Here is a 14045-nt window from a genome sequence, read left to right on the forward strand (position 1 = left end):
TTTTGCTGTCACGAAAAGGGTCATGTGATTGCGGACTTCCCGGTTTAAAAAAATAAACCGCAACAGTCCCTGTCACCATCCCCTAAATTAAAAAGTGTGGGTTTAGTCCAGTCTTTGGCTCGTCCATTGGACCCAGTTATTGATTCAGCATTTGGGAAACCGGATCCTATCTGTGCTCCATTTATCTCTGCCGGTTGTGTTTCCTTAACTGAAGAACAAGCGGATCAAAAGCCCATACAATCTTACGAGACACCGGGGCGGCGCAGTCAGTAATCATTACTGATGTTTTACCCTGGTCCCCTGAAACGTATTGTGGCTTCAATGTCATATTACAGGGGATAGAGACAAAAACCGTACCTGTACCATGACACTGGGTCCACTTAGTGTCAGACTTGGTATCAGGACGTTTCTGTGTTGGTGTAGTGTCTACACTGCCAGTAAAAGGAGTCACATTGCTACTAGGGAACGATATCGCTGGTGGTAACGTCACTCCTGTGTTATAAGTAGTAGACAGCCCAGAAATCAAAACTGCATGATAAACTGCATGATAAATTGGTTCAAGCATTTCCCCATGTTTTTCCTTCTTGTGTGTTAACAAGGGCACAATCTCACAAGCTGGGAGATGTGGTGGATTTGTCTAGTTCCATTTTGGAGAATGTTGAGGTTGAAGACAATGCACCGAGTATTCCTTCTGCAATCGAAATCTTGCCCCAATCACATGGCATTCTTTTCTCTGTCACCCCCGAGAAGGTGATTGAATGTCAAAAGGGAGACACCAGTCTTCGCAAGTGTTTTGCTTCGGTAATTTTCACTGAGGAAGCTAAAACTAGGGAGACCGCCTACTTTATGGAAGCAGGAATTTTGATGCGTAAATGGGTAGCTCATAACACAGTCAGTGACTGGAGTGAAGTGTGTCAAGTGGTTGCTCCTAAACCGTTCCGACAGCAGGTGCTGTCACTCACCCAAACGGGAACCGTTTGAACAAGTGATAATCGATTGTGTCGGTCCGTTGCCGAAAACCATGTCAGGTAACCGTGCGTGATTCTTCAGACAGCTCCTCAGGTAAGCCGTCTCCAGTGTGGCTGCGGTGGTGCTGAAGCCTGGCTGGGACCTAGAGGAGGATAAGGAGGACGGGTTGGAGTTACGCCATACGTTACAGCAATGTGGACGCTTATGTAATTCGGAGATGCTGAAAAAGTTACCCTCTCAAATGGAACATTTGGATAACGATCAAACTAATGATCTTATCCTATTGATAAATAGTTTTCTCAGTGTGTTTCGGGACGTTCCAAGTCGCACGTCTATCTTAGAACATGACGTGGATGTGGGGAACACTGCTCCTATAAGTCAGCATCTGTCCCGGGTTAACGCTAAGAAAAGGGAGGTCATAAAAAGTGAGGTAGCTTATTTATTACTGAATGACATGGTAAAACCCAATAACAGCTCCTGGAGTACCCCGTGTATTCTCGTTCCTAAGCCTAACGGTACGCCCCGCTTATGTACGGACTATTGTCGCGTAAATGCTGTTACAAAGTCTGATTCTTTTCCTCTACCTCGCTTAGATGACTGCATTGATAGAATTAGCTCTGCTGCTTACGTTAGTAAGTTAAATTTGTTAAAAGTTATTGGCAGGTGCATCTGACCTCTCGAGCTTCTGACATCTCGTCTTTCGTTATGCCTGATAACTTCGTACAATGCACTGTGATGCCCATTGGAATGTGTAATGCACCTGTCACTTTTCAGCTTCTAGTTAACATTGTGTTTGCGGATGTGCCAAATTACACTGCTTACCTTGACGATGTGGTGATTCATTCGTCTACTTGGTCTAATCTCGCCACCTTGAAAAGTGTGTTTCAGCAGTGAAATGTAACACCCAATCAAAATCTTGCCGCTGGGTGCGAGTGGACAATCCATTTATGTACTTCAAAATTCGCCAGACTTCCAAGGGAGGCGTGACCGCGACATGATTGTGGACGTATGGCAATGCAAGACTAGTCTAGGCCTAGCCTATATTCTGACTCTTCATTTTCTGCTGACTCAATGCAGCATTCATCCCCCTTTTTCCAGCTTTTGTTTAAAGACGTGGAATCAGTATTTCACTCATATTCAAATTTTGACGTAGACCGTGTGGAAACAGAGGATGATAAACATTTAGAGTAGAGCATTTAAACTATGAAGTGGCACTCACCCCTTTTAAAAAGTGTTTTACTTTAATTGAATCTATTAGAGATAGCAGCGGCGTATTTAACTTGCCTAAATAAAATTCCACTCTGGGAAAAGTGTTTACATTATTCAGAATTAGTCTGTCATTAGGTGTTAGGAAACTTCTACACTTCAACTGATGTCTCCCTTTTTCTCTGCATCCCTTAGTTAGTCTAAGTCAAATGTGTGTTGCACAATGTTAAATAACTACACAAGTGCAGTTTTGTTATTTTTTTATTTTGTGGTGTTAGTTATTCATGTTTGTCCTCTACACTATACAAGGTGTTTTATAATGAGTATGACACTGGAAATGACAGCTGTGGGATGCACATGAGGAAGAGTGGGAAAGAGAGGGGACGGGGGATGAAGAGTCACAGATACAGCACAGATGCAGTCTGACTACATTTAGAAATATTTTTGAAAATCTTGTTCACATAAAAAAACAGTGCGAGATTTTAATTTCATTCTATTTATAAAATGTAACATCAGCACTGTTCTTCAAGTATATGTTTTTGTAAACATTTTTGTGGACATTTTTGAAAGTAGTCTTGTGCATAGAGTTGGTTGTTTTAAGTATGGTTTGTTTAACTTTGCAATCAATGTTTTTTGTTTGTCATATATTTTAAAGTGAAAAAATCTGTCTCGGCATCATTCCGTTGAAACCAGGAAATTGCCCCACTCTCGTTCCGCTGCTTGCTCGCTGCACCATGTGCTGAGGAGGCTAGCCCATATTTCTGTCCCCTCTCTCTTGTTCTGTCTTTCTCTCGCTCTCGCTAGCGGGATGGCTCGGTCTCTGGTGGGGGAGTGTGTGTGTCTGTTTCTGAGACTAGCAGGATGGCTCTAGAGGCGGGGGGAGTGTGGTGTGTGTCACCATGAGGATCAGCACTGGCCAGCTGCCTGGTAGCAATACCATCAGAAAATAAGCGCAAGGATGAACTCAGCGCGAATGGTTCCCACGCTCACTCTCTGAAATCAGATAAAGCACCACAGGATCCTTCCTCTCTCTCCCCCGTGTGTGTGTGTGTGTGTGTGTGTGTGTGTGTGTGTGTGTGTGTGTGTGTGTGTGTGTGTGTGTGTGTGTGTGTGTGTGTGTGTGTGTGTGTGTGTGTGTGTGTGTGTGTGTGTGTGTGTGTGTGTGTGTGTGTGTGTGTGAACACGTCGAACGTGCTGTGCGTGCGTGCAAGATAGACAAAAACAAAAATGTTCAGCATGCAGTGTGCCTGTGTGTGTGTGTCTCTGGGAGATGCCTTTTTCGTGTGTGTGTTTTACTGAAACGTTCCCCTGGTGAGGAACAATGGATTCACTGTGCAGCTTCTCAAAGTCAGTATCGAACCACACACTACTCAATATTTATCACACAGCTCAATATGTTACCACACCCCTAGTATATGGCTTTTTCACACCATTTCTTTTGCATTACTCAATATTTGTTCCATAACTCTAACTATTACGCCCTCTGCTCAATTGACTGGTGTTTTTGCTTCAATTGATAGAATCAAGAATTGTTATGCTGCTCAAGGCGGTTGGTGATCCTCCGTTCCCTCTCCTTATTCGAGATGCGAATCCCTCCCAGCTGCATGGGCTCAGTCTCAAAGCCAGAGGGGAGATGCGGAGCAGGAAACACGTTGATGCGAGCCCTCTTCCACGAGGGAAACACCGTGTTCTATGCGGATGGAGCCCATCTGAAGGAACCTCAATAGCTTAGTCCTTAAACACATTTTTTGAAGGTGTAGGGTTGGGAAAGCATATGAATTATGAACTGCAAGTTTTTCTTCAATTCAGACAGATTCTGTGCTCTAATAGCATCAAAACGAAGTAAATAGCCGATTATGACAGCAGTATAACTGGCCCCTCTCAATGCTCCATTGTTGTGTATATACGAGCGAAATGTTTGTTATTGCATGAAATTGGATTATAACTCAGATCATTGATCCAAGAAGGGATTCATTGTAGCACAGGATATTACAGCAATATCTTCTAGTGCTATACTGTCCCTGACCATACCCGAACAGGTTGTCTGTCAATGGACTTGAGTTGTTGTTTTTCCCCAGACCACAAAAGTGGTCCCTGATGTGTTTTTCTATTTGAGTTAAAATGACACAAAAACACACACAGACACACTCGCTACAATCTTCATTTCAGTGTGTCAGTCAAGAATAGTGCTAGGAAGGTTGTGTAGTGCTGTGTTTGGTCTAAAGCACCACAGGATCCTTCCTCTCTCCCCGTGTGTGTGTGTGTGTGTGTGTGTGTGTGTGTGTGTGTGTGTGTGTGTGTGTGTGTGTGTGTGTGTGTGTGTGTGTGTGTGTGTGTGTGTGTGTGTGTGTGTGTGTGTGCGTGTGCGCGTGATTGACGCAGCCTTGATTACAGTCACCGGATTACAATCATCACTCATGCTCACATTCTCCTGACCTCAGTGCACCCTGTCTGCACATAGGCTTGTCTATCAGGTTTCAGGTAATAATATAATAATATATGCCATTTAGCAGACGCTTTTATCCAAAGCGACTTACAGTCATGTGTGCATACATTCTACGTATGGGTGGTCCCGGGGATCGAACCCACTACACTGGCGTTACAAGCGCCATGCTCTACCAACTGAGCTACAGAAGGACCACAAGACCCAAATGCAGACTGTGTTGAAGTAACAATGTTTATTACAGCAACAGGGGCAGGCGGACGACAGGTCAAGGCAGGCAGGGGTCGATAATTCAGAGTAGTGGGCAATGGTACAGGACGGCAGGCAGGCACAGGGTCAGGAGCAGGCAGGCTCAGAGTCAGGACAGACAAGGGTCAAAAACCAGGAGGGCAAGAAACAGAGAGACTGGGGAAAAGCAGGAGCTGAGGCAAAACATTGGTTGACTTGACAAACAAGACGAACTGGCAACAGACAAACAGAGAACACAGGTATAATAATATAATAATAATAATAATAATAATATATGCCATTTAGCAGACGCTTTTATCCAAAGCGACTTACAGTCATGTGTGCATAAGTACCCAGGGGATAATGGGGAAGATGGGTGACACCTGGAGGGGGTGGAGACAAGCACAAGGACAGGTGAAACAGATCAGGATGTGACATCTCTACTACTGACTGACACACTGAACTGAAAATTGTAGCGAGTGTGTATCTGTGTGTGTTTTTGAGTGTGTTTGTGCGTGTGTGTTGTGTGTTTTGTTCAGGCAGGTAGATGTAACCTTGCCTGAAACTAAGAAACCTCACCTTCGTTGAACTGTGTGTGATTCAATGTGAATCACTATAATTGACTGGTAAACACTGTGTGGAGCAGGGTCTCTTGTGCCAGAGAAGAGACTGCTAGCTAGTGGACAGAAGAGCAGGCAGATACTCCTTTACAGCCGAGGCAGGCTCCCTCCCCTGAAAGTCCTCAATCTTGGTAACGATACCAGTATCACAATACCATGATACTTGCTTTTCCATGGCAAAGAAGAAAACACAAAGCAGACTTACCTCTATGTTCCTTTAAAAACCTGCTGTATGTAAAATATTGTGTGATATAGCTTGGAAAAATACAAATGTGACACGTGACAGAAGGCGGTGTGTTTGCAACATTATAATGTTTTTTCTCAGGTAAATAAGTCTGCTTCATGTTTTTGTTTCCTTGCCACAATATATCAATGTATTGCGATACTGCTATTGTGATAACCCTATTGGTTAGAGTAGGGCCATGCATGGCCGGCCCCAGGCAATTCCCCCCAACCCCCTGTTTCAGCCATGATGGAAACACAAACGTCTGAGTCTTTTTAGACCAAGCATAGGTTTAAATCCCTCCAGTGGAAATGGCCCACAAGACTGGACCCAGTGAGGCCCCAACATCGCTCGCCTATCGCTGTCTCCTACATTAGTAGAATCCTCTCCCTTATCTGTTTCATTTCTATAGGTCCTCACCCAGGGACCTCCACTCGCCTCCCCAACTTCCCTCCTCACCAATAGTATACAGTACCTTGCGAAAGTATTCGGCCCCCTTGAACTTTGCGACCTTTTGCCACATTTCAGGCTTCAAACATAAAGATATAAAACTGTATTTTTTTGTGAAGAATCAACAACAAGTGGGACACAATCATGAAGTGGAACGACATTTATTGGATATTTCAAACTTTTTTAACAAATCAAAAACTGATTGGGCGTGCAAAATTATTCAGCCCCCTTAAGTTAATACTTTGTAGCGCCACCTTTTGCTGCGATTACAGCTGTAAGTCACTTGGGGTATGTCTCTATCAGTTTTGCACATCGAGAGACTGAATTTTTTTCCCATTCCTCCTTGCAAAACAGCTCGAGCTCAGTGAGGTTGGATGGAGAGCATTTGTGAACAGCAGTTTTCAGTTCTTTCCACAGATTCTCGATTGGATTCAGGTCTGGACTTTGACTTGGCCATTCTAACACCTGGATATGTTTATTTTTTAACCATTCCATTGTAGATTTTGCTTTATGTTTTGGATCATTGTCTTGTTGGAAGACAAATCTCCGTCCCAGTCTCAGGTCTTTTGCAGACTCCATCAGGTTTTCTTCCAGAATGGTCCTGCATTTGGCTCCATCCATCTTCCCATCAATTTTAACCATCTTCCCTGTCCCTGCTGAAGAAAAGCAGGCCCAAACCATGATGCTGCCACCACCATGTTTGACAGTGGGGATGGTGTGTTCAGGGTGATGAGCTGTGTTGCTTTTACGCCAAACATAACATTTTGCATTGTTGCCAAAAAGTTCAATTTTGGTTTCATCTGACCAGAGCACCTTCTTCCACATGTTTGGTGTGTCTCCCAGGTGGCTTGTGGCAAACTTTAAACGACACTTTTTATGGATATCTTTAAGAAATGGCTTTCTTCTTGCCACTCTTCCATAAAGGCCAGATTTGTGCAATATACGACTGATTGTTGTCCTATGGACAGAGTCTCCCACCTCAGCTGTAGATCTCTGCAGTTCATCCAGAGTGATCATGGGCCTCTTGGCTGCATCTCTGATCAGTCTTCTCCTTGTATGAGCTGAAAGTTTAGAGGGACGGCCAGGTCTTGGTAGATTTGCAGTGGTCTGATACTCCTTCCATTTCAATATTATCGCTTGCACAGTGCTCCTTGGGATGTTTCAAGCTTGGAAAATGTTTTTGTATCCAAATCCGGCTTTAAACTTCTTCACAACAGTATCTCGGACCTGCCTGGTGTGTTCCTTGTTCTTCATGATGCTCTCTGCGCTTTTAACGGACCTCTGAGACTATCACAGTGCAGGTGCATTTATACGGAGACTTGATTACACACAGGTGGATTGTATTTATCATCATTAGTCATTTAGGTCAACATTGGATCATTCAGAGATCCTCACTGAACTTCTGGAGAGAGTTTGCTGCACTGAAAGTAAAGGGGCTGAATAATTTTGCACGCCCAATTTTTCAGTTTTTGATTTGTTAAAAAAGTTTGAAATATCCAATAAATGTCGTTCCACTTCATGATTGTGTCCCACTTGTTGTTGGTTCTTCACAAAAAAATACAGTTTCATATCTTTATGTTTGAAGCCTGAAATGTGGCAAAAGGTCGCAAAGTTCAAGGAGGCCGAATACTTTCGCAAGGCACTGTACCTCTGCACAGCCTTTGGAAAAAACTTACGTGAAAATGAGAGTAGCTCCAGGGCAGATTGGGAGTACAGTCAGTACACTTATTCATTTCTAAGAGTTTTTCATCCAAAGAGAAGTACAGATTGAGAAGCAGTTTGAGAGTCAGTTGTGTAGAAACGCGAGACGAACGGCAGTGTAAGTTATAGCGTGACAAGGAGCAGGTGTGCAGTAAATGTGAATGTAGCCTACTAGTTTTGTTTTTCTGATGAGTACTATTCTTTCCAAGATCACCAACTCATGTCAGGTTTTGCCCCAGCTGCAAGCCAAGAGTCATCAATATAGAAGTCATCCGAGCACCAAACCTCTCCCTGAATTTATTTTATATTTCTACGTTCCACATCATGGCACCGTTCAGTACTATAACTGCAATGGCAGCTTCACGCTTCAATCTAAACCAGAAATAGCCTAAACGGGTTGTCCTCAAACTGAAGGCATAGAATCAAAGAGCTGTTGCCTCAAGCATTTTCCAGTGGTTCCAGAGCCAGACTAACATGCCGTGCATTCTGGGTAACTCTGGGGCAGAAACAGACAGGTCATTGTGTCTGTCTCTGAACTCAAAAACACCACTGGTAATCGGACCAGACACACGCACACACTTCTCTGCACTTCCTCATCAAAGAGGACAGCTTCTCTCTCGGAGTCTGACAGAGTGTACCATTTTGAGTTTCCGAAGGATTAAAATACAGCGTTGTATTGGGGCACCATCTTAGATATTAAAATAAGATTAAACTTGTCCCACCCAGGGCCCATATGTCAGAAGACACTGATTGAGTCAGGACAGATGATCCATATGCATTAGCTGGGCCTTTGGACCACAGTCCTGGACAGAGGCTGGACAATGAATTGTTCTCTGCAAAGAATGAGGCCTCTGTTTAGGGAAGCTTGACACGCAAGTGAGAGGGAGAGAGGCTGGAGAAAGAGAGGGAGGCAGGGATGTGGTTGTGAAGAGAGTGTTCTGTTCAGTCTCTTGTTCTACAGTATTTATACATATACAGGAGCCACATGCTACTATAGAATGGCAGATAAAGCCTGAGTAGATGCATACGTAAGAACTAAAGGCTGCTGCAGGTAGTAGTTCTCACAGTGTATCTGTAAAACCATAATGGTTCAACCCACATCCTACCAAGATCTGTGCATACCTACGTTATATTCTTCATGATGTTCATAACTTCACGCTTTCTCGCTGTATTACACAGGAACCTAGTGTGTGGCATCGGGAAGGAGAGGCATCAGCTGACGCAATCTGAGAAAGATGGCATCCTAGCAGTTCCTCGTAGGCTACTCTACCCCTTTGTCTTCCAAATGATAGTTTGAACTACCACCAAGCTATTTGCAGTAATAGATTAACTTTCAGTTATAGCCAACAGAAACTCAACCTTCCCCATTACGCACATGTCCCAGAAACGCTCGATAAGGCCCGCAGCATGGAATCGTGCGAGAAAGAGACTTTATCCAATTCTTTTGAAGCTGGAGAAACACTTCGCACGAGCCTCAATGCCTGCCTGGATGAGCTGAAATCTGGCCTGAATGAATACAAGAAATACATCAAAGAGCTGTGCGATGACTGTGTTTCTTTGTCCAAGCTCGTGGGAAAATCCGAGGCCACTATTACCAAACACAGAAAGTCACTTGAACCCCTAGAACCCATGCTTGAACTTCTAGAATCCAATCTTTTCGAGATGGAAGATTAAAATAAGGTTCTCTCCTTGCTCAATCAATCTAGAAGAAGGAATTGAAAAGAACAATACTATTTCCTACTTAACAGAGTATATCCCCAAATTGTTCTCACTGCTGTCTGGTTCTCCCATAGAACTTAAAGTATGTGCTGTCACCACATAGGCATACCTCGGCCTAACAAGAAGAGGATCATGATAATGAAGCTTCTCCGGTATACTGACGCCGACCACATGGTCAAGGCTTCCAGGGATTAATCACTGGATATTGCGGCCAAGCTGTGCGCTTTGGCCATGACTTCAGTGCGCACACCAGGAGCAGACACCATTCCTGCTACCCTCTGATGAACAATGCACGGGAGGCCGGCTACCAAGCCTTCCTCCTCTACCCAGCAACTATCAAGTTGACTCGGGCGACAGAGCAGCTAACCTTCCAGAACATTACCATGGCTGAATGCTTCATTGCATCCTGGGACTCTACTGCAATGAAAATTAATTACTTAAAAATAATACAATGAGTTTTTCTGGATTTTTGTGTTAGATTCCGTCTCCCACAGTTGAAGTGTACCTATGATAAAAATGACAAACCTCTACATGCTTTGTAAGTAGGAAAACCTGTAAAATCGGCAGCGTATCAAATACTTATTCTCCCCACTGTATATATATTCCAACTCAAACAAACATTACCAATCTGTTCATAATGGAACAAAGATATACCAGCAGTAGATATTAACTGCAGTACCCTCTGGTCCAGTATCACATTTTCATCAAGAAACCCAAAACGCCCACTGTAATTTTGCCCATGAGTTATGCGATTCCCCAAAACTTTCCAGATGAACATATGTCTGTATGCTCTGCCCCCAGGGTACTCTTGGCACATTTATTCATATGGTCTGGAAGTGCCCAGAGGTTTTCTCCTTTGGGCATTCTGTTGCTTCATCACTTACAGGCATTTTGTCTAAACCCATCCCATGTCTGCCTTTATGTGCTTCTGTTTAATGACGACTCTTCACTGATCATAACATACAGGCAGAGAAAGATTTCGCTTGCCGGCCCAACAGCAGCCAAGACACTCTGCCACATCAGAAATGTATTTACTAATGGACATAGCTCAAGTTGAATTCTCGATCTCTCGATTGCATGTTGCAAAATCAGAGAATATTTAATATTAACATGTGTACAACAACACTTGGCAGTATGAAATCATTACTTAGGGGGCAGTATTTTGATGTTTGGATGAAAAATGTATTCAAATGAAACTGCCTATTTCTCAGGCCCAGAATCTAGAATATGCATATAATTGTCAGATTACGATAGAAAACACTCTAAAGTTTCCAAAACGGACAAATTATTGTCTGAGTATAACAGAACTGATATTGCAGGCGAAAACCTGAGGAAAATCCAACCAGGAAGTGCAGTTTTTCCTGAAACCTCTCTGTTCCATTGCATGCCTTCCCTCCATTTAAAGGGATATCAACCAGATTCCTTTTCCTATGGCTTCCACATGGTGTGAACAGTCTTTAGACAGTTTCAGGCTTTTATTCTGAAAAATGAGCGAGAAAGATCACATTGTGTCATTGGATGGCTGGGTGCCAGCAGAGTTTTGCATGCGTGAGCAGCTTGGAGCAGACATTTTATCTCTTACTCCTATTGAAAAAGCTAAGGTCCGGTTGAAATATTATTTATTATTTATTGTAAAAACAACCTGAGGATTGATTATAAAAAACGTTTGACATGTTTCTACAAACTTTATAGATAGTATTTGGAATTCGTCTGCCACGTCGTGACCGCTCGAGCTTGTGGATTTCTGAACATAACGTGCCTTGTCAACAAAAAAAGTTATAAAAACTTGATCACAAAAAAAAGAAACCTAGTGTGACAAGTTGAGTGTAACTGAGGGTAAGATAGTAAGTGCCAGTGAGAGTCAAAGAGACTAAAATGTTGCTGTTTCAAAACCAAGCAGGAGTAGGCTTCTGTTGTGTTCTTGCGAAACACATCTAACCCTTGTGGGAGTATAAATGTTGTATGAAGACAAAGATAAGGTTGTCAGCCACTTTGGTGCTATACTAAGAGCTTGATACACAGTTTTACAAAATACCAAAATACTGGTACCGACAGTGATGGGAATGAAAAGAGGAAGCGCTGAGCTGAAAGTGTGTATCTGAATGTGCATGTGTTTGTGTGTTGTGTGTCTCTCTCTTTGTGTGTGTGTGTGTGTGTGTGTGTGTGTGTGTGTGTGTGTGTGTGTGTGTGTGTGTGTGTGTGTGTGTGTGTGTGTGTGTGTGTGTGTGTGTGTGTGTGTGTGTGTGTGTGTGTGTGTGTGTGTGTGTGTGTGTGTGTGTGTGTCAAAACAACTTAACCAGGCTGTTTCTGAACCCTCTCAATGTTTCAGCTGACAGTCATGGGGCAGAGGGGAAGCTTTAACTCTAGATGTCAAGTTGTATTTTAGTCCATTGATCAAGGGTTAGGCTACAACAGGGTTAGGGTTAACCCTGACCCTTATGTGATTTTCCCCCTCGCATTTCCTTGGCGGTATTCAGTGTTATAAAATGGTTAAAAGTAAGTGCCGTTGGGAACCTATATTGATCAAGGATTAGGCTACAGCATTCTGAAGTAGTTTTATGGGTGTTTTTTGTCTTTCCTTGTATGCTTCAGTAATTATATAAATCGATAGTTTAAGCCTTTTTATCTCACATGGCTTTGATATTTAGTCAGTAAATAAATGATTAACACTATGACTTCGGAAGTGTGAATTATTCTCTTTTCTCGTAATGATGAACTTCTCACATACTTAATATTCTCACACAAGGTTTTGCCAAGATGGTTCACTTCAACTCTGTGAGGAACAAGATACTGTAGTTGAGTGAAAGCTATATGAACAAGAGATTGAAAAACTGGCAACAACAAAAACCCTAACCCCAATGGTTGTTTCTAGTCAGTTGTGGTGTAGATTCTAGTCCCAACCATAGCCCAACAGCCTGGTAGGTAAATAACTGATTAGTACCACCATTTTACTTATCTAAAAACATTATTACTTGTGTTACAGGATCAACGTGATAACAATGTGCTGATTCCATAGGAAAATAATAACACTGTGTCAATACCGAAGGATGGAAGATTGGTTCTTCATCTTTGTGGGGACCAAAAATCCCCAAAAGTCCCAACAAGGAAAATGATCCCATGTGGGGACATTTCCCACGTCCCCATGATGACAACGGCTATTATAAGCTTAGGGGTTAGGGTTACAATTAGGGTGTGTGTGTGTGTGTAAAACCCTTATTTGGCACCTGTTATATTTTGGGACCCAGATTCTAATTTGCTTGCGCTGTAGCGTCCAACAAATATGACGGTCATATTGTGTGTTATGATTATGAGAAATGCAGCATGTACATCTAGGTCAAAGATAATGACCGAAATACACACAATACAGCACCAGAAAAATAGGTGTTTGGAACACATTTTTTAAATAGCCTTTGTGTCAATGTAGATAAGGTTGAGCTTTCCAGTGGCATTTGGAATATGTCTCATGTCAGTTAGGGGATTGAATGTTACATTGTAATATTGTCTAATCTTGTTGCCAGCCCTATGCAGCTCTCTATGGATTAGTTTATAAACCCTTATGTAAAGTATACTTATGTACCTTATCTAAAGTGTGACAAAACACTTCCATTGTGTGGTGGGGCTTGGTACTGTGACAGGAAAAAGAACAACTTCAATTGTCTCTGTATAATGGATAAATAAAGAGGAATTGTATAGCATTGTGTCTATCTGACTGAAGGTTCTGTGGTTGTCTCGGGCAGGCGGAACGGAGCAGTGGCGAAGGGAACTCCCGGAACATTCCGGAGTCGATGCATCACGGCAGCTTGGAGAACAACCTCGATCTGGACCTGAGCGACATCCCAGACTCCCAACGCTACCTCGACTCCTCCCACCGCAGCCTAGACTCCTCCTACCGCTCCCTGCCCCCCGGACTCAACAGCTTGCAGCAGAAGGTCCTCAGGGTTTGTTGTTTAATGGTTATGAAGATTTCCTAGAGTTTAGAGTGGTGGGCCAGAAACAGGGGGGAGGGATGCTGGTTCAAATCCAAAGGCCGATTGGAATATCTTGTGAGCCGCAAGAGGGTTCCTGGCATAAGTATCCTAGATGTAATCGCTTGCCATTATACCCTGCCATTATACAACGTGTTTGTGTGCCTAGCAGGTTTGGCTAAAATAAAAATGAATTTCTGTGGACTGTAAGGAACATGGTAAAGAACAAGAAGGCCCGTTTATGCTCCCAATTAATGCTTTATTGACAACGTTTCGATCGAAAACAAATTTTCATCAGGTTTAACGGACTGAGTGCTCACTTCGCAAAATATACACATTTACACCTCGTATGACCAGGCGTCCGACATGCTTCCCAGTCGAAACAGTTCGAAAGAGCTTGTGTATATATTATGACAACATTTTGTGACGTTTTTCTTTGTTTTGGACTTCTTCAGTAAGTGTTTTTATGGCTGTTCGGGCACACACATTTTTGTCTCAGAGCATGCCTTAAGTCGGTAGCT

General features: G+C 43.0%; 1 protein-coding gene across 1 annotated transcript in view; it reads left to right on the top strand.

Annotated features, from left to right (window-relative positions):
• The window catches only part of LOC124004822 (transmembrane and coiled-coil domain protein 3-like), a 51280-nt gene that overhangs the window by 20665 nt on the left and 16570 nt on the right, over nucleotides 1-14045 (top strand). Inside the window, exon 2 of the mRNA XM_046313637.1 lies at nucleotides 13297-13497. Within this exon, the coding sequence (XP_046169593.1) occupies nucleotides 13297-13497 (201 nt within the window). The remainder of the gene's footprint in view (nucleotides 1-13296; nucleotides 13498-14045) is intronic.

Source organism: Oncorhynchus gorbuscha, linkage group LG02 (genome assembly GCF_021184085.1).
Source record: "Oncorhynchus gorbuscha isolate QuinsamMale2020 ecotype Even-year linkage group LG02, OgorEven_v1.0, whole genome shotgun sequence".
Classification (NCBI taxonomy): Eukaryota; Metazoa; Chordata; class Actinopteri; order Salmoniformes; family Salmonidae; genus Oncorhynchus; species Oncorhynchus gorbuscha.